The sequence below is a fragment of the Coturnix japonica genome, chromosome 15, assembly GCF_054131305.1.
Source record: "Coturnix japonica strain WE chromosome 15, WE-NBRP24, whole genome shotgun sequence".
NCBI lineage: Eukaryota > Metazoa > Chordata > Aves > Galliformes > Phasianidae > Coturnix > Coturnix japonica.
The window spans coordinates 11,214,162-11,234,802 of record NC_140677.1 but is presented as its reverse complement, the minus strand read 5'-3'; the positions used below and the strand labels follow the sequence as shown (position 1 = coordinate 11,234,802).

The window sequence follows — 20,641 nt, the reverse complement described above, 5'->3', positions numbered from 1 at the left end:
AGTCTCTTTTCCTGTGCTTTCTCCTATCACCTACCCATATAGTAAAATTAATTTCAAATGAAACACAGCTGCAGCCCCTTCAGAAGTTCACATTTTCATAAATTCCCTCAAATAGAACTTTTCCTCCAATGTTAAGTCAATTTTACAGTGAAAATTTTGGTAAGGAATTTCTTCTTTGTAAAAAGATGAATTGGATTCATTGGTGTAACTACAATACCTTGCTGAGAATGTCATCTGCAATTTCATAAAGACCACTGTCACCACCTCCAGAAGAAGATCCCTGAACGTCTCCTCCTTGTGTTAAAAGCAGAGATTCAAAGAGGACCTTGATTTGCTGAAGATCTTTTGAAATATCCACATTCTCATGCAAACCAAATACCTCTGGGTGCTGAGTAAAGGGAAGATTCTAGGGCAAAATACAACAAACATCTGCATGTGATAAAGCAACTGGCTGAGAATCAATTCCAAAGCTTCTTTAAGAATCCAGGCGAAAAACTACTACTGACTTCAACTGAATTATAATAAGGACTTTAATGATGGCTATTTGCAGACAGCGTTACTGGCGATAGCAATTACCTCATATATAGAAAGCCATTCCCAATTACACTCACTGGGTTTTTCTATCTATTTACTGATCACTTGCTCCCTGTCAGAAGTAAGTCATGGTAAGAAATACAGTTATGACAGGCAAGAAGCCAAGCACACAGTTGCTTTCTTAATGCAGATAAGCTTTTAAGGGTAACATTCTTGCCAGGCATTGCTATGACAGCTTTGGGTTGTTAGTTTTGTTTTTTTTTTTTTTGCTAATTTTTACCTTAATAAATTCAATGTAGTCCTCATATGTGCCTTTTGGTGGAGCATAATAGTTTCCACTAGGAGAGAAAGTGTAACGAGGATTTTCTATTACTTGAGGATTATAAAAGTCATCCAGCATTGTCAGCAGTAAACGTCTGTCCCAGTCATCTGTCACTCGACCTCCGTAATTGCACTCACCAGTCAGGTAAGATACTGCTTCAAACGGAACTTGCTCATATTCATTTATGAATAACTGAAACACAAGAGAGACTTGAAACATCTTCAGAGCAACAGTATGACCTACAGAGTGAAGGCTTGAACACTGCAGTGCATGCAGTCATTGAAATCATTATGGAATTGCTTACAAATGATAGCTTATTCAGCTTGAACTTCTCCTTTTTATGCCATAAAGAAACACCTTTCATAGATTTTCAAGGTCAAATAGCAGAGTTTTTTTGTCTTAGGGAAGGAGAATAGCATGGGGCTCTGTTTAATTAGCAGTACACACATAAACAAAATTCCCATTACTAACCACAAAAGCCATCATAATAGGTGACTGTTAGTGATCTAGTGTTACCTATAGGAAATGAGCTGCAATATATAAGAATTCAAATATTATTGCACTTGTATGTACTTCTTATAATCCATAAAAATTTGGTTCACAGAGTCTTATGAAGAACACATGTTTATTTTATCTCAATTGTCACTGACAATACTGAAAATATTTATATAATTGGTGTGCCTTGCCTTTGTAAATTCATGGAATTCTGATTGAAATTCTGTGAACGTTTGATATAACACAAACATATACCCCTTCCTGATTATCAGTCTCATTCCTATGGTCCATAAAAATCAGACACTATTAAAAAAAGGTAACAAGAGATGATTCTACCTGCAGTTGTCTGATACTAATTCGCAAGTCTGATTCATTAAACCCGTAGGGTATATTCCAGCCAAGGGGCCCAAATTTTCTTCTCTCCTGAACAAGAGCATGAAAAAAACAGACTCCAAAGAGTAGTTTCTCCCACACCTTTGAGAAAAACAGAACAGAAAAGTATTGTTAATTGACTTATATGCTTGTGCTGTTGAGTAATTTATACCAAGAACAAACCATCTGATTACCACTCTCCATCTCAATTACACTTTTCCTGTCACTACAAACCCTGGTAAAGAATCTCTCATCTTTCCTTTATGGACTGGAAGGTTTTCACACAGCCCTCTTTAGGCTAAACAACCCCAGTTCCCTCAGCCTCTCTTCACAGCTGAACTGTTTCAGCCCTCTGGTCATTTCTGTGACCATCCCTAAGTAATCCCAGTATTTTTTCATTTTCTTCACAGGTAAGGAGTACCTAAGGTGGTTCCTCACTTACTGGTAAGAGATATGGGCTCTGCAGCACTGATGCCTGATAACAAGAAAAGGGTCTGAGTGCTACACATCTCAACAGCGATAATGCTTCTTATATTTATTCTAATTTTGCACTTCTAAAAGGAAGTTTTGGCTTCAGATGTGCTCCTATTTAGAATGGTATCATGGTAGCATTCCAAAACCTAAACTCACAGTCACTTTAGATTATGATATTCTCTGGAGAGAAGCTGGTTGTAACTACTGAATAAAACAAAACAAACCATAATCAAACAAAAAAGCACAATACACACAAACAAACAGTCAAGAGATCAAGAGAAGAGAAAAGTACCAGCTCCTTTTCAGGGCATCCAGAGAAGAATGTTGGATCAGAAATAGGATCAGAAAGAAATGACTGAAGAAGGTTTAGTCGGAGGCCAGTAGGGGGCTCATTTGTCATCTTTACTCCATTTTGTAGAATAGTTACTGGAAACTAGGAATTAAAATACAGCAAAATACAGCAAGATTACATTCAGAAATATGGAGTAGATGTTCCATTGTTATGAAAATACGTTATTATGTTGCATTTGCTGTATTAACAACTGTGAGAAGTCACATTCTAAACATCAACAGCTTAAGAAAATACTCAAATACTTAAAGGTAACACCTTGTCTTTAACTATTATTTTAAACCTTTATTTTAATGTGCTTTCTTGCTTGTACCTTCCTGTTAAAATGTATGCTGCAAAATTAAATTTTTGAATTTATTTGAAACAAAATCTTATAGACAACATAAAAAACTCCTAATTATACAAGCTGGCAAAATGCAGTTCCATTCACTACTATGCAAAGCATCACGCATCACAGTATCAAAACATCACAAAGCAAGATTGATACAGTAATGTTTAGGAATAATTTTTAATGCCTTTGGTTAAATTATCACTTCAGCAGACACTAGTTATTTTAAAGAATTTCCACATTATTAGTTCATTCAGGGATATTAAAGTTTTGGTTAAAACTTCACCATCTTTTCTCTCCTATAAATAAAGAATGTTTGTCAGTGCACGTACCTTTGGTGAAGGGTAACTTGTAAGCCATAGTCTGAATAATGGATGACAATTTTCATTGCTAAACTCTTCACATATTTTCTCCAGCATTGGCATCCAGGAGACAGCTAAATGACAGTTCTGTAAACAAACCCAGGTTCCTTCCGCCATTCCTTCCTCAATCATTTTTGCAGCAATAGGTCCTTGTCCTTGTCCTAATGAGATGGACTGAAATTTACTTCCAACCATCTCCTTGTCATTTGCAAATTTCAGAAGACCTTGAACAGAAGGCAAAAGATTTTAGTATTTCTTCACTAAAAAGAAGTTTGTCACAGAAAAAAAAGTTATTAAATATTCATTTAAATGTACATATAACATGAGAGTATGACTTTAAAGCAGAGCATAATTACTTAAAGATTTAAAATAGCATCCTCATTTTTAGGGAGCATAGAATTCTATCAATACAACATAACGCACTCAAATCTACTTGTATGAAGAGCAGAATAATTTTCACTATGAATTGAAGAGCAAATCTGCAAAGTTATATTTAGCTTTTGTTGTCACCTTCCAAGTATACTTACTGGACATGGGATCTGCTCCTGGAGATAGCACAAATATGAGAGGGATTGTAGAATTTGAATCTGAGTAACTTTTTGTTAAATCAAAAGGTGGTGGCTCTACAAATTTCTTCCCCAGTTTCTCAGTTACAAATGTTGCAATAGCTGGACCGATCTGGAAAAGGGTTAAATAGAGACTATTAAGTTAAATCAAATAAAATTGAGTATTTCACAGCATCTTGAATGTGCACTGCACTCTAAAAATTAGAGTTAGCTGCACTCAGCTAAATTTCTGAGAAAAAATGCCAAGAAAGATACGTGTCCACTTTGCAGAGATGTGAGACCAGTTTTGCTGACTGTTTCACAAGTAAAGGTTTCAGCTCATTTTGAAACCCCTGCCATCTTTTCACTGTCCTCCCAGAGGTAATAAAAAAAGCTTTTAGTACATAAAAAGTCAAATACCTCACATGAATAAAACTGAATTATAATTAAGACTTTAATTCAGGTTTTACCTAACAAAGAAGATGAGCATGTTTCTCCCTAGAATTGCAAATAATTACATTAACGTTTACAAGTAAGCACATGCAATCTGTGTACTTTAATTTCTAACACTGGTTGTTCCCAAATTACATACAATTGCAAGTGAAATAAGGCAGAAAGTGTTAAAAGTCCTATTTACATATTCAACACATTTCAACCCTCTTCACCTTGTAACCCTTGGTATAAACAGCACATGGTACTGGATACCCTGTATTTCTTCTTGCTAACATGTTGCACAGGTGCACCAAAGAACAGACAAGACACAAATGAAAATTCGAAGAAAACTAGAATGATGAGTATACTCTGAAAAATGCAAAACCACACCACACAAAAGATCTCAGATGATGCTTCTGATGTGTGAGCTGCTCAACTGAAAATTAAGAATAGCATTTGTTTTCTTAATAAATACACTGAAAAACAGATTGGATTTTTAAACAAGTATTGCAAACTATGCTACAAGACCTACAATGGTCTAAAAACTCAAAATAGCACATCATTTTACCTTGTCTGGCCTTAAGCACCGTAGAATTATCATCTTCTGTAATTCATTTAATGCACTATTCAATGGTTCTGGCAACGGAACGTTTTCTGGCTCTTTGCTATCATAAATTTTTTTCCATTCACCTGTATTTTCAGTGATATTACTCCTATAGGAGAAAGCATTTACAGTTTCTGTAAATATCTCAAGTTTGGTTTTTGATGCTTATCAAAAGGCAGTTACATAGTGTTAGACAATACAAGCTGTAACTCACAATCCACATCTACGTCAGAAACAAATCCTACAGCTGAATGAAGATCTTTTCCAACCACGCTGATGCAAACATACAAGACTTAGAGGTTTTAACTTAACAGAAGGCTCTGCATCCTCCTGCATTCAGCATAACTTGACTTTTGGAAGATTGTGGGATGGCTGCATGAATTTTTGGCTTTCTGTGTTTCAGGAAAAACTCCACTCTTCAACATTTCTTTTCAGCGTATCAAATGTAATTTGATCAAAATCAGTTAAGTATAATTAATGTCACTTGACTTTACCTCAGTTCTTTCAAAGCTGGGATTTCACTTGCACGACATAACTCATCCCAGCTCTTGTCTGTTAGCCAAGATGGATCTGGATTCTTGAATTCATTCTTGAGACCCACACCAGCAGTTAATAAGAACATAAACTCTTGACGTTCTATTTCATTCTTAGCCCTGTATTCCAGGGGAAAAAATAATACTAATAATAATAATAAAGAAAAAAATACTATTCAGTTATTGGATATAATTTTATATAACAAAAAGTTTTTTTTCCATGAGCTACTGTCATTTCACAACACCTTCCTGCAGCAATAGCCACTATCCTACACTATCAGGAAATTGAGTGGGAAAAAAACCAACAACAACTGATTAAGACTACAGTAGAGGTTTCAAGAAGAAAACAGTACATATCTGCTTATTTGTTTTTTAAAAAGTGCTATAATTCCTGACTTTTAAAGCCTTTCTATAAATAAATGAGTAATGGGAATGCTGTAGAGCAACAGATTGGGCCAGGAAAAATGGTCCATATACAGTCATATAGACACTGTAATTTAAGTATGCACACTACAGTTACAATCATATGACTCTGAACTCATCTTTCCTTTCACAATTTATTCACACTAAATTTAAAAAAATAAAAAACACCAAAACCAACCAACCAACCAAACAAACAAAAAAACAAAAAACCAAACCAAACAAACAAACAAACAAACAAACAAACCAGAAAGACTACTAGAATTAGAAGAGAGAAGATTACAACTGAAATCTTATGATGTATGTAAAAGAATATGAAAGGAAGATAAGGGAAAATGGAAAACAGATGAAAGCCTAGAAGTTGCTGTAATGACACATTAATTCCTTTGGTTTAAAAGCCTGGCCTCAAATAATAGCAACAGCTTTTGAAATAATGATGCTATGTGGCATTATCCAGTTTCTTCAAAATGAGTCAAAGATGCAGCAGTGATAAATCTGCTGCTTTAAATAACCACAGGATCATTGTTTTCTTAACATACCTGAAGGATACAGTAGTGATACATGAACCCCACAGCCACTAACATCTTTTACTTGGAAATGGGTATTGAAGACTCAAAACATTCATGGCATTACTCCAAAGGCTGTCATCAATATGCACAGGAATATGTTCTCTTATCAATACTTTCCACAGCAAGAAAGTAATAAGTTTCCATTATTAAAAGATATTAGAGCTTACATGAGAAGATTACAGCATAGCAAAAAGGAAAAGAGCAGCTTGTCTTTTTCAAACAGCGAGCGGCACACGTTGCAGTACAAGTTGTATGTGAAGTGGTCAGACAGGTATCGAAGTCGCTTCTCCAAAACTTTTGATTTGTTACTAAAAAGAAAACAATAAAAATATGGAGACTTTAGATTTAATTACCAAAGCCAATCAATGAAGACATCTAAATCCATTTAAGGCCATGAAGGAATTACAATGTGCCCACACACTCCACAAGGGACTTTTGTGCTGATTTCACCCAGATTTCAATTAGACATAACGTTTCACATCTCTCTTGAAAGTTCCAAGCAACTTCATTTGCCACACTTAGGTGGCAGCAACCTCACAGCATTCATAGTGAACAACTTAGTCTTAAAAATACTTCAGCTCTTAACACGTCACACTTACTTTCAAAATCCCACATTCAAGGAGGGCTAAGAGGTAAATGGATTAAAAACAGGGAGTTGTTCATAAGAGAAAGAACACTTTATTTTACACAAGAAATGCTGTATTTACCTATCAAGAATAGAGTTGATGAAGAGATTAACAAACCAGCTCAGGGAGTACTGGTACATGGGGTCAATGTTTGCCAAGTCTGCAATGCTAAAGAACAGCACTGAGGAATGCTTTGCAATAGGTCGATAGCCTTCTCGAGACTGAGCTATTTTCAGTTCTGTTTTCTCTGCAATCTGAACATCAACAGTAGTTTCAAGATAGCGCATTTCCAAGAAAACCTTTCAATATTCTCTTTAGAACAAAAATTATACTATTTCATACCATCAGTAAAATACTTCTGCATGTCAATTTATAACATAGCTTTTATGTTTCAAAATGCACAACCACAGTAAACTACACCAGTAAATTGAGTGATCGACATACAATGTATTACTGCCTGATCTGTATAACTACACAGCAGGATGGAACAATCAAAACAAAAAATAAACTAGAAAAAAAACAAAACTTTACATCACGTAGTATCTAATATTTCAATTTTCAGCTCTGTAATATTAAAAAAAAAAAAAAAAAAAGGGAGAATTTCAGACTGTTTAAGTATTTAAGCTCTAAGCTCTACTTATTCTTCTACAAATCAGCTTCACACAAAACAACTTTGAATACAAAAACGTTTTTCACAATGTACCCATTAGCCATATCGTGACATTTAATTGTCACTAACAAATAGACAGGACAATATCCATTTAAAGAAATTTTGGTTTCTGCAAAGTCTATAGCAATTACAAAAGTGTATGGATTTGCTTATTATTTAGCACTTATGGACTTCAGATGATATTTTGTGCACTAAGTATAACAAAAGAATCTAGGTTTGCATATTATTAATACAAAACACTAATTATTACTACATTTATTGTTGTTTTTAAAATTAGTACCCTCCTTCAACCTGATGTTTTACCTTAACTTCAGAATTTGCTACTTTTTATTGAGAGACTCTTCACATTTCACAAGCGCAGAATTTCTCCCACCTGCTTTATGTTGAACTCACAGTTCTGCTAGCTGCAAGTTCTATATTTCAGTTCCAAGTATTTTTAATGAGATGACATTGACATTCTTTACCTGCTGTTTTTTTGTGATTTCATTAGCCATTATTTTAGCAGAATCCAAGACCTTGACTGCCGACTCATCTTCCAGAATATTCCCCTCAGACGACTGTAGGGTTTCTAGAATTTGCTTCTCAATTTCTTTTAGACTTTTTTTATTGGCTGCAGACTGAACAATGAGAGCATTTCTTTCCTCTTCCAATTCTGGTCTTAGAAAGAAATCACACACAACAAAAACAGTCAGTGCTTGTCATCCACTGACTATAATGGCAACCCATGAAGACAACTCCCTGTTCCCCATCCTAAATATTTGTGAACATTCTCTGTAGTTTAAATGGGTTGCGTATTTTTATGTATTTATGCTTATAAATGAGTACAGAATTGTTCACATAATTTCAGTTTGCTATTTGAAAATGACATCTTAGCATCCACAAATGTCAGCACACCCAAGTTCTCTTTTGTTGTAATTCAGGTGTCTGAAAGAACAGTGAGTGACACGTGCAGTAGGTTTACTCCTTGGAACATGTTTTTTGGACAGAGAGAACTGCCAAGAAGAAAAATCACAGTGATTTTAACTTAAACTTAAAAGTTTCAATGATCCTGTTGACACATCCCACAGTAAATACAACATAATCTGTTTGCTTTCCAGTGAAGCAAACTTTCTATAGGACAACTTAGAAAACAGGCACGGAGCAACACTTACAACATGCAACATTCCTTTTGCTTGGCAATAAATTCACCTTGCATTTACTTGGAATTATGCTTCTAAATACTTAAAATGACTGTTTCCATTTAGAGACACATACCTCTCTTTTGCTACAACAATACCTAGCAATTGGTCTTCAAGTCCCTCTGGTGTTATCATAAAATTGAGTAAAGAAACTTTCGTAGCGAGTTCAGGCATATAATGTGGATTTCTCAGTTTTGTGGTAATAAAAAACTTGAAATCATTGGAATATTCAATAACTGCCTCACCAAGCCTGATACAATCGATGCCTCCTAAAGTTAAGATTGGAAACATAGAGATATCCTTCAAGTCAATTGCTTACAGCAAACAAACATTACTTTTGTGATTGAAAACAAGCAAATTTCTTGTATATGATAGATTTTCTGAAAAATAAGAAGTAGAAATAAAGAAATTTGACATCTTGCAAACTTTTCAGAGACTTCATGGAGGTCATATTTTACACTTCATACATGAAACTGAGTCAGTTTAATTTCTATTGTACTCTCAATACACATCCTATACAGATATGCTGAGAACAATGGAATTATTCTCAAATACCATGTTCTAACTGACCACCCTTTTTATCAATTATCTCTCTGAAATAGGTTCACTTCACAGTTCAAAATTTATTTTGGAGTACCTTGTTTAAAAGTCTGCTTCAACAGAAGAGGTTCAAGTGATGGGTCCAGTTCCTCTCCAACATTTTCCAGCAGAAGGGGATTACCAAACTGAATGCAGTTCTCCAGGGTTCTTATATAATCTGTGTCAGTGATCTTGATAACATTCAGGTTGTTTTCTTTCTCCAAATTCTTGATCCATTTATTTGCTTGACCTTGAGGATCAATCATTAAAGGCCTAAAACATACAAGGCGGCTTTCTCAATTCTTGCAAAAGCTTTTTAAAATTACAAACTATCACAAAATGTGTCCGGCTGTCAAGGAAAAAGTGACACAATTTTGATTCCGTTGTTTTAAAAACACCACTGGAAAAAGTATAAGTGCTTTAGCACAGCCTGAAAAGCAATATCAGAAATACTTTCAAGAGTGGCAGAAAATGTTCCTAATTTTTTTCATAAAATACACCTGATCACAAAGTTCTTGCAAAACCTTGTTCTGCCTTTCCACTACAATTAGAATCATTTACCTTTAATTTTAAATTCATTTTACTTTACTTTAAAATCTGATAATCTTCACAACTGGAAGAACCTGAAATGGACAGCAATATCAGGAAATTTATATAACCCGAATCATAAACATTTAAAACATGAGAATATCATTGTCGTTCTAAACCTGATTATGACAAATGCCAGTAACACAATATCCAGGTATAAAACAGAAGGAAAACAACAAAAAAAATGTTTCCAAGAGCAAATCACAGTCTAAAAGATTCCAGAAACTACATACACATATCCATCTAGTCTTAAACCTCTTAAATTTCGCAGGACTGAATATGAAGTTTCCAGATGTGCTTTCTGATATCCTGCATCCACAGAAGCTACACTGTCTCTAAATATTTAGTTTTGTTTAAGTGAAATCTAGTTTGGGTTGGAAAATTAAACCTTTCTTGTCACTCACCAACGCCTTGAATTCTCAACAATGACCCCGTTGTCGACAGAAAATACGTCAGTTGGTAAACCAGCAATATTCCAGGATCTTATTTTTATTGGGTCACCCAGAGTATTACTCAAAGAGAAATCCTCAGAACAAGGGATATTTTTCTCCTGTAGGGAAAACAAACAAACAAACAAACAAACAGGAAGGAAGAAAATCAATGCAAAAACCCACAAATCCTTATTCCATGTTTTATTACATCTGTTATTAAATGACACTGAAACTGACAGAGTGCATTTCCTTCTAGGAATTTGTGTTAGGATTAAGTATAATGGAACTCTGAAAAAAATGGAATCACAGTTTGAATATTTAAATGTTTTCTTGCTGAGAATTTTTCTCTTTGTCTGTCTGTTCCCCACCTCCCCCCCATTTTGTAAGAGTTGTGTCTAGTTTTCTGTATATTCTAAATATATTTCCTTTGTTACGTAAAGTTACTACAACACAACACCTTGAGGAAGCCAGAGCAAGTGGAAAATCATCTAATGACAGTATCTTCCATCAATTCAGTGCAGATTTCCAATTTGCTACAGTTCAATACAAGAGACAAAAACCAGTGACATGATTCACAAATCACTGATTTATGAATTATAGCATTAGTACACATATATTGGAAATGTCCACTGGCAGACAGCAAAACCAACAATGTTACAATTCAATTACTACTGAAATGTGTCAAATTACGTATAACTGCACTTTAAAGTCTCACTAATCTTAATGAGTTTTATTGGGCTAGTAACGAATAAATTCGAAGTGATTTTAAGCTTTGGCTCACATTACAAAGCCTTTTGCAATAGCCAGAAAGAAAAACATAAACACGTAAAATCAAAGATAAGATTCTAACCTTGCATATCCTGCTCCAATCTTTGGTACATTCCTGGCGAAATCCTGCAGTAAAAGCTCCCAGATAAGCTATTACTCCTGCTGATATCAGGACATCTCCTGTCAAATTATCATACACATCTTGAAGCTCAATTGCAGCATTATTCCACCTACAAGTAACAAAAGTTGCAGATTATTGTGGCACTGAAACCTCCACATTTATGACACCGATGACCAAATCAACATTTTTGTTGCTGTTATATTGTATACATCTTTCTCTCTCTCTGTCTCTATGAATATATACTGACATATTGGCTTGTATGTTAAGCTGTTGTTTCATCTCATTTTGAAGACTTTCTCTACAACTATCCCAACATTGCTGCCAATATTCATACAGTACAGACAAGAAAACTGAAGTTCTAATTCTCTCCCTATAACAGAGATTATATCTTTAATCTGACCTTGTCTTCTCTCCACCAAGGCCTCCAATCAACTTCTCAGCTCGTTCCAGCTTCTTAGCACACAGATCAACCTGTAATTCTAAATTAGCCTTTTCTTCCGTTTTCTCCCTGAAAGTTTGTTCCAAAGCAGCCAAACGATTTTCAACTGCTTCAAGTTCTTCTCTCTTCTGATTCAAGATTGCCATAGTCTCAGCTAAGGACTCCTGCGCCTCTCTTAAACGATCTTTCTTGGGTGCAACCACCTATTCAATTACAAAAAATACACAAGTGTTTAATGCATATTTTTGCATACTTATTATTAAATAACAGTGCTAAAGGTACATACCAAGCAAGGTACTCATAGCACCATGGGACTAGGATCAAAAACATACCTTTTCAACCCTGTCATACACCTCCATTGCCATAATCCATTTACACAAACCCTCTGCTGCCGAGGAAGCTTTAGCCACTTTGGGCGGATCAAACTCTGGATTATTGAGGTATTCAGCCCGAATCTTCTGCATGATAGCTGCCTGGATGACAAGTGCATTATAGGCCATTAAAATTTTCACATGGCAAAGGTTAGCTGCTGACACTTCCTGTTCTTCCCAAGGCAGCTGCTTCTGGTCATTTTTTTGGCACAGGTTAATGGGTAAGACCATTATTTGCTCTGACAGTCTTTATTTTTAGTTTTTCTTGATATAATACTTAAAAACTCCAAAAATGCACAGAGGTATATTTAATTCAAATAGAAAACAGGCAGTACAGAAGCCTTAGAAATTCCTAAAGGGGATTTAAATTACTTTTGAAATGCCACCTCTAAGGGCCAACCAAAAGAAGTTTGACTTATTTGCTATGGCCACATTCATCTCATGGAGACATTCCATAATCTTGAAAAGAATCCTGGTCATGCTTCATGCTTAGCTGACAAATTGTGGCCTCTTATGTAATGTTTTCTATTCTTTTTATTTTTATTTTTTCAGAAGGAGACATTTATATTGTAACAACTACTGAAAAACAAGACCTTACTGGAATATTGTCCTTGTCATACTCTTTCAAATCCTTTAAGAAATTTATGTCACCAAGGAGTTTCTTGCTTGGACCCCAGTAATCCAAAATCTATAAAACACAGTAAGAAAAAACATCGAATTTTTAAACAAACACAAAAAAACAAAATTTATAAACCTCTTCTAATTAATTCATATACACTTAAAACTGATGATAAAATACCTCAATGACACAGCAATGAAAGAGGAAAAAAGTCTGGCAGGTTAAATATTTCCCTTCAAACCATATCTGAAACCAACCAGTGACAAGAGAACAATTATTTCTTTGCTCTTATTTATATATGTGTCAAGCAAATTAAATGATCTCTCTTTGTAGGTTTCAGAATTCCAAATTATGTATGCTAGTCACTGAAAATATCAAAGGTGTAGTTTTCAATGAAATAAAGTATGGGGGTTGTATTGACTACTGGTCCTCAGGTTACCCTACTTATTGAGAAAGTGCTCTGTGTTGTGAAGAACATGAATTACAGTTTTATTTGAAACTCCTTGTCTGTCACATTACCTTGCCTCCAGTTCCTGAAGGATTTGGAATTCTCTCAGGTTTTATGTCTTTCATAACACAGACAGCAGACATGACAAGTTTGACACCAGAGGGAGGATTCTTCATTGATTTAACAATTGCTATGTCAGAAGGCTAAAAGGAAAACCACAGTTTAAAAAATAATGATATTTATTGTGATTCTCATCACTAAGATAAATGATCTAACAGGAAAAAAAAGAAATTATAACATTGTTATCAGTGAATATAGAGGACTTTTAGAATGGATTACGAAGTATTAGCAAGACAAGTAAAAAATATCCCTGAATTTATCTCACACAGCTGTAGTAAAAATGAAATAAATGCCAGTAACTTTAAAGTAACTGTTAAGTTAATGTTTTCTAAGTCCAGGTTAGAATATTTTGAATACACTTTTATAGGTGTCACTTTAGACATCTCGTATACTTCACAAGTCCTAGAAAGCAATTCCTCCATGACTTTCTAAAAATACTGCTTTCAGATGATGTTTAAGTCATTATAAGCAGAAAAATTTTACTTAAATAATTCTTAGCCATATCCATATGCCACCTTACACACTGTTGGTCAATAATAACTTAGCTGAAAGAGAAAATCCAGCTGATAATAATGCTGCTGAAGTCTAGGTTAGCTTGCCTTTAAAGTATCAAGAGCTTCAAGTGCAGCCTCCAGGGCTGGGATTGCTTCTGCCAGATCACTCTCACATTCATCTTTCAAAGCCTGAGCTTCTTCAGCTTTTTTAGTTGCAAATTCTTCATCTACTTTTACATTTTTTCTTATCTCTTCCACATCTGCGGATTCTGTTTCTATAGTCTAAAGAAAAAGATATGGGGTGAGCTTCCTATTAAGCAGTGAATAATGAAACAAACCGAGATTACCTAGTGCAGCAGTTATTGAATACTTAGATATTCTCTATTTTTCAGTATTTCTATATATTTCCAATTTATGTTGAGGGAACAATTTGTTTCTTAGTACAATGCAACACTGTGCTAGAACTTCAACAGTAAGTACACTGCATGAAATCAGACTGCTGTCAATAAAAGCTAAAGGACATTTGATGTTCAGGAAGCAAAAGAAGTTTATGCATTAATTTGTAATTCAAAACAAGGTTTTATAGCAAGTTTTCATAGCTTTGGTCTGTAATACTGACAACAGAAATTTATTTTGTTTTCAGCTACACATCCACTCATCCAAGTATTCTCAAGTAGCATCTAGTTTTCTTAGAGGTCATCAATGCACATGCACATTCTTACAGTAAACATACAACGCTGTACACAACTCTACCTTCATCATCTTTGCATTTTCCACTTTAGCCTCTTCCAATTTGGGTTGCAAATCAATTAGTTCTTGCTTCATCTCACCAACCTACGCATATGCAAAAGAATCAGGCAGGATTCTGAATTGCAAAGCATAATTTCCAACAATTCATGTAAGATCCAGTTTTTAAGACTACTGATATAAGGAAATAACACCTGTTTTCAAAACATAACACTTCAGAGACTGTTGTTTTTTCTCATGCATATAATCTCTACTTTTAAGAGTTGCATTCACTTATAGTCAACTATTTAGGAAACGGAAGCTATGACCGTATACTGCTATGCTTAGAGGCCTCTGGACAACTATGTTAAATTTCTTTGATTTTTACTGATTGTGCAGAGTTTTCAAGCAATTTGCTTGAAATTAAATCACGCAAGTTATTAGGTGCAAAAAAAAAAAAAAAAAGGAATGAAATACAAAAAATGAATGGATCACTTTTCAATTTCGATTTATTTCTAAGCCTCCAAGTATTTAAAAGCTTGAAGTAGTGTTTTTTGACTTATCTTTGTTGGACAAGACCTGTTTCCACTAACCATTCTGTACTTTCAGCCCACCTCACCTGTGATTCAGCAAAAGCTAGCTGATCTAGCCCATTCACATATTTCTTCTTGGCTTTCATTACGGAGTCTTGTTTCTGAGTCAGAAGTTTCCGAAACGCAGCAATAAGTTCAAGATAAGAAGTAGGAGTAACATAGTTATGGCGTTTCAGACTTTGGAAGAACCTATTACAAGCAAAGAACAACTTTAATCTTTTTGGTTTTCTTTTCACCTTACCTATGTGGTAGAAAATAAGTGTAAATGGACTGTTCAACAAATAAAAGAGGGTCCAGGGGAGGGCCACTAAGATGGAGAGCTGGAGCACCTCTCCTATGAGGAAAGGGTGAGGGAACTGGGACTGTTTAGCTTGGAGAAGGCTCTGGGGAGACCTCATTGTGGCCTTTCAGTACCTGAAGGGAGCAAATAAAGAGGAGAGGTAATGGCTATTTATGAGGGTGTGTTGTGATAGGATAAGGGGGAATGGTTTTAAACTGAGACAGGGGAGGCTTAGGTTGGATATTAGCAGGAAGTTTTTCACACAGAGGGTGTTGACACACTGGAACAGGTTGCCCAAAGAGGCTGTGGATGCCCCATCCCTGGAGGCATTCAAGGCCAGGCTGGATGTGGCTCTGGGCAGCCTGGTCTGGTGGTTGGTGACCCTGCACATAGCAGGGGGGTTGAAACAAGATCATCACTGTATCCTTTTCAACCCAGCCCATTCTATGATAACAGGAGTAAACAGTTTCTACAGTTTTATACAATATTTTTTAGCAGGACTGGTTATACATTAATTTATAAGTCAGAAACAAGTAGCAATGAAACTCAGCCACCTACTATCTTCTTGTTTCCTACATTTAATAAAACAATTTTGAGTTCTGTTGTCCACTTTACTCTTTTCAACAGCACAATCTTTTGCCTTTTAGTATTTCTATAAATTAACATGTTGTTTTTAAAAGAAACAGACTGACCTTGAAGAAAGTGATAAAACTGAAGTATGAAAGTATTTACAAGTGGTCACAACCTCCTGACGCTCACTTTCCGTCAGTTGCAGTGTTTCTAAGAACTTATTAGCCACACGCTCAAGGGCATCTTCAGGCCATGGCTGAGAGAGAAATGAGTGTATAATTTAGCTGTTAGTAGTCTTCAAAGTTTAAACAAGATTTATTCTTTATTTTATACACCAAAAGGAGACACGCTAGTTACAGCCATGCCTCAAGAGCTATGAACCAATATAAAAAATGTATTAGGCAACAGGGTTGCTACCCAGTCTGTCCTGGTAAATCCAGGATGATGTTCTAAGTTAAAAGTGCATATTACCTTCTTACCCAAAGATTTCTGCATATGTCTTCCTTTGGCAGAAATTTAATTGACTTCAGCATCAGGCCAATCCATAGAGCTAATTGCATTCAAATTGAGAACAACGTTGATTTTATATGAAGGACTACTAGTTACAACAGTAACTAGTATTACAACAACTTCTATTCTTATAGCCTTCTGACAGAGCATGTATTGGCTAGTCATTGCCATGGTGCTTTTTAGCAGACCAGAGTAATTATGGCCATCTTACAGTCCAGCCATTCAGAATATACACATTACGCAATAAAATGAAAAATTACTATCATCATGCTGAGATTATTCACTACTTGGAAACACAAAATTTGTAGTAACAAAGTCTGAATTTGATTCACTGAAGACATGCTGAGATTTTACACAAGAGTTTTGAAAATATGATCAAAAATGCCCATGCTATTTCAAATTTTTGGAAAAACAGAGTATTATACACTGAACACAAAAAGAAATATATATGCAAACATATGCAAATATAGACATTGTTACAAACGTAGCTTGTTGGGGAAAAAAAACAAACACTTTCACATACCTGGAACCAATCAATAGTACAGCAGTTGATAAGTGAGGGGAACTGTCTCAGACGATTGCGGAAAGCATCTCCGATTGGGCTGAATGCTACGACAATATGCAGATTTTCTTTGCAGCAGTTCACAAAAAATGCAAATAAGGCCAAGGGACTCAGTTCTTCATGTTTACTGCCAGCTTCAGCTGCTGCACGAACACCCTTGAGAATAATATATACACAGATACTTTGTACATATAATTACTCATTAAGTATTTCTGTATTTGACAATGCCGTATTTAACAACACTGTTACTGATAACATCAACATTAAACAAAAATCTTTTATTAATAAATGAAAAGTAAAATTAAAAACAAAAAAAGAACAAGTAGTAGATACTAGTTTAAAATATGTAAATGAGTGATTATTAACTATGAATATGCAAATATGAGTAAATAGTACATTCTTTATCTGTGACCCTTACAAACCATTCTGGCAAGGATCACTAGCTGCATTGATCAACTGAGAATACATCAGAACAAAAAATAAACCTACTACACAAGTTCCAGAAGGATAAGACGTATCTGGTTAAGACAGACGATTAAGATGCTTTCAGAAAATCAAAATTTAAAATCTGCTCCCTCACAAAATTATGAGCTAAAGTCTTCTGGTAATAAAAACAAGCTTAATTACGACCAATCTTTTGTTACGCAAAGAAATTTACCACATATGAACAGATGAGGCACATTACTGCTCTCGTTACTGAAAAGCTACTACCACAAAAGCAAACGTCCACATTCTTCTTCTGCACAATGTAAAAACTATGGCCTCAGCATGTCCGTGAGTAAAAATAGTTTCCCATGTGCATAACTTAATGCCTTTGTATGCCAAGCATGAAGTCAGAATGAAAGCTTGCAGTAGACATAAGCTGATCCAGTTTAATAATAACTGGCTGATTTTGCTAGAAGTCTCAGTAAAACCTCAAGTTAAGTGCACATGTCCAGAAACCATTTGGATTTAAGGCATACTTCCCACTGAACTGACAAAATGGTGATGACATTTAAGAGAATTAAAAGATACCTCAGCAATCTCTTGCTTTTCATCCGCTGCAAAAAGATTGGGTACCTCCCCAGTGTTGAGGAGACTATCAACGTCTTCCAAAAAACTTTCTTCTTTAATTTGTGCATCTGTGATTAGAAACACAGTTTTCAAGCCCTTCACACCTGCACTCCTCAGGAGGGTCTGAAAATGCATGACAGTTAAAATATTGTAAGTTCCAAAACATTCTTTATCAAAATTAAATCAAGATGAAAAGAGGTTATTAATACTAACTTTCAGATCTTCTCTCCACTCATTTGTGCCATAGGTTTTGGAAATCTCTGGTTGAAAAACACACATTTTTGACATGAATGCTGCTAGACGAGTTAAAGACTGACGTCCACTTCCTCCCATGCCAATCAACAAGGCATTGCCTCCTGACTGCTTCAGAATACGGCTTATACGAGACAAATGTTCCAACACATACCTAAATTTGAGACGTGTTAATTACCAAAATGGTAGAAACACATATACATTTGTACACCAATGAATCTGTTAAACATATAAAGAATTACCATCTCCAAAATAAATTTCTGAGGGCATACGTAGGAGGAAAAAGGTAGTAGCATGCACCACAGCACAGTAAAATAAAGACATCTTTTATGTGAAGTAGAAAAGGGAACAGCATCTTCAGCAAGAATCCAGAGTCAAATCAGGATGTTATCCATGAGACTGGCCTTTAAGGCTACAGTCAAATATGCTCTCCTGGCTGCCCCTCCAAGATGTAACAGGGATATTACTTCTACACTCAGGAAGAGGCCTTTCCTCAGGCTGTCAGCCCTTCACACTCCATAGTACATTTGTATAAACAGGTACTTATAAACCCAGTTTGTCAAAATGACCTAAATTACATAAACTGACTGTAATCATCTTCACAAATTATCTATATACCGAATTACGGTGGCAAAGAGGCAGTCAACACTAGAAATAGGGAGGAGGATAGAATTGTGTCCTAATCTGTCTCAGCTGTAGCTCTGCCTGATCATAAGCTAAAGAAACTACAGCAGCCTGCAGAGCCTAAAATGTCACAAGATTAACTGCAGCACCAAGCTGTGCAAGTGTCACAAGTGGAGAGTGTGCTGCATTATAGCAGAGCAGACAGGCTGTGAGAGAGCTGTACTTCACTTTGCAACTCAACCCTAGCATCTTTATCTTTCATTAAATGAAAGTCCAATGAAAGTATGAACAGATAAACTGACATCCATCTTTACTGGTAACAGAGGCTCAGTAGAAGTACAGCACCAAACATATTTGTTGCTTCTGTTACAACTGAAGAATACATTCAAAGACGCCCTCTGGAGACAAACTTACTATTTATTTTCTGATGGAAAAAAAGCAAACTGCTAGGAGAAAAAAAATGGTTCATTTCCATCCAAAAACGCATACCACCAGGAACACTTGTGTGGACATGTGAAGGGGATGATATATATAAAAAACAAGCCTGCAAAACTGGATAAACTGAATGATTGATTACTGCATAGAGCTCTCTGTACTATAACACGTATGGTAGGCACCTGAAAACCACAAGGTTCATTCTTGTTTTGTTGATTTGATTATATTCATCCAGATACTGCTCCACAACCTCACCAAACATCTGAATACTTGGAATTTCAACATAGAGATTTTCTTCTTCCTCAAAATCTGAATTAATATAGTCACCAAAAAACAAACTTCTCATGTTTTCTTCTGTTACCTATGGTGAATATGCAAAGATTATAAGGTCATGTTTAACATCAGTATCAGTTGGAAAAGAAAAGAGCATCTAGACAAACACGACAGCAAAGCAAGCACTCCAATATTTTAACTCACTAATGCCCCCCTCAAACTTCTCTATTTCCCATACTAAGCAATATATGTGCATTTTCTACACAGTAGTCTCATGAGTATGAGCATCTAATTACAACAAACTTATAACGTGTGAAATGGACAACTATGGCCACAAAGTTATTTCTTCTTAAGAGCAAGGAAATGGTAGAGGAAGAAGAAAAAACTTCTGATACACAAATTGTTTAATGGAAAATTAAGTTTACCCACATTTTAAATAAAATACAGTTTTGAAAATTAGTTTACGTACAACAGTCAAACTCTGTCAAACATTATAACCTTTTTTTTTTCTCTCCAAAGAATTCATTTCCAAACTCAGTTCCAATTTTCATGCATATTTAACCTAAACTTCACTTGCAATTGAGAAACTTTCTAGTCGCAAGTTTATAACAAAGCAATTATTTTGCAACAGATGAATGAGATACTCACAGGTGTGTTTTCTTGGCTCAGATGTGCAAAGACAGTATCAAATGTTTCTTTGAAATGTTCTTTCACAGTATCTTTCATTAGATTGAACAACCATGCTCTATCACTGTCTTCCACTAGACGGTCATAGAAGACACGAAATACCTCATGTACAAACAGACGAATCAATGTCTGTTTGCTTTCAACTGAACTTTTCTTAATGAGCAAGCAGCCATGGATAACACGTGCAAAGTCACGCAGGTTGAATGTATAATGAGACTTGGCTGGTGTGGGCAGAAGATTTTTGATTGCATTCTTATACATCTAAAGACAATAAAACAAAATCAG

At 35.3% G+C, this 20,641-nt stretch overlaps 1 protein-coding gene across 3 annotated transcripts in view; it reads right to left on the bottom strand.

Moving 5' to 3' along the window:
• The window catches only part of DNAH12 (dynein axonemal heavy chain 12), a 52,663-nt gene that overhangs the window by 4,157 nt on the left and 27,865 nt on the right, over positions 1 to 20,641 (bottom strand). For 2 of the 3 annotated variants that reach the window (XM_015874876.3, XM_015874877.3), the window contains exons 41-68: positions 20,318 to 20,617; positions 19,579 to 19,757; positions 18,299 to 18,491; positions 18,047 to 18,208; positions 16,994 to 17,188; positions 16,083 to 16,216; positions 15,137 to 15,299; positions 14,545 to 14,625; positions 13,897 to 14,073; positions 13,249 to 13,380; positions 12,709 to 12,798; positions 12,072 to 12,212; positions 11,701 to 11,942; positions 11,262 to 11,409; positions 10,385 to 10,530; positions 9,451 to 9,665; positions 8,890 to 9,082; positions 8,100 to 8,292; positions 7,047 to 7,219; positions 6,507 to 6,647; positions 5,312 to 5,470; positions 4,782 to 4,926; positions 3,764 to 3,914; positions 3,207 to 3,460; positions 2,490 to 2,630; positions 1,688 to 1,825; positions 815 to 1,048; positions 218 to 406 (exon numbers count right to left, since the gene is read on the bottom strand). In XM_015874876.3, coding sequence (XP_015730362.2) covers positions 218 to 406; positions 815 to 1,048; positions 1,688 to 1,825; positions 2,490 to 2,630; positions 3,207 to 3,460; positions 3,764 to 3,914; positions 4,782 to 4,926; positions 5,312 to 5,470; positions 6,507 to 6,647; positions 7,047 to 7,219; positions 8,100 to 8,292; positions 8,890 to 9,082; positions 9,451 to 9,665; positions 10,385 to 10,530; positions 11,262 to 11,409; positions 11,701 to 11,942; positions 12,072 to 12,212; positions 12,709 to 12,798; positions 13,249 to 13,380; positions 13,897 to 14,073; positions 14,545 to 14,625; positions 15,137 to 15,299; positions 16,083 to 16,216; positions 16,994 to 17,188; positions 18,047 to 18,208; positions 18,299 to 18,491; positions 19,579 to 19,757; positions 20,318 to 20,617 — 4,809 coding nt within the window. Of the gene's footprint in view, positions 1 to 217; positions 407 to 814; positions 1,049 to 1,687; positions 1,826 to 2,489; positions 2,631 to 3,206; positions 3,461 to 3,763; positions 3,915 to 4,781; positions 4,927 to 5,311; positions 5,471 to 6,506; positions 6,648 to 7,046; positions 7,220 to 8,099; positions 8,293 to 8,889; positions 9,083 to 9,450; positions 9,666 to 10,384; positions 10,531 to 11,261; positions 11,410 to 11,700; positions 11,943 to 12,071; positions 12,213 to 12,708; positions 12,799 to 13,248; positions 13,381 to 13,896; positions 14,074 to 14,544; positions 14,626 to 15,136; positions 15,300 to 16,082; positions 16,217 to 16,993; positions 17,189 to 18,046; positions 18,209 to 18,298; positions 18,492 to 19,578; positions 19,758 to 20,317; positions 20,618 to 20,641 lie in introns of those variants that run through there. The other variant, XR_014934642.1, reaches the window with a different exon arrangement.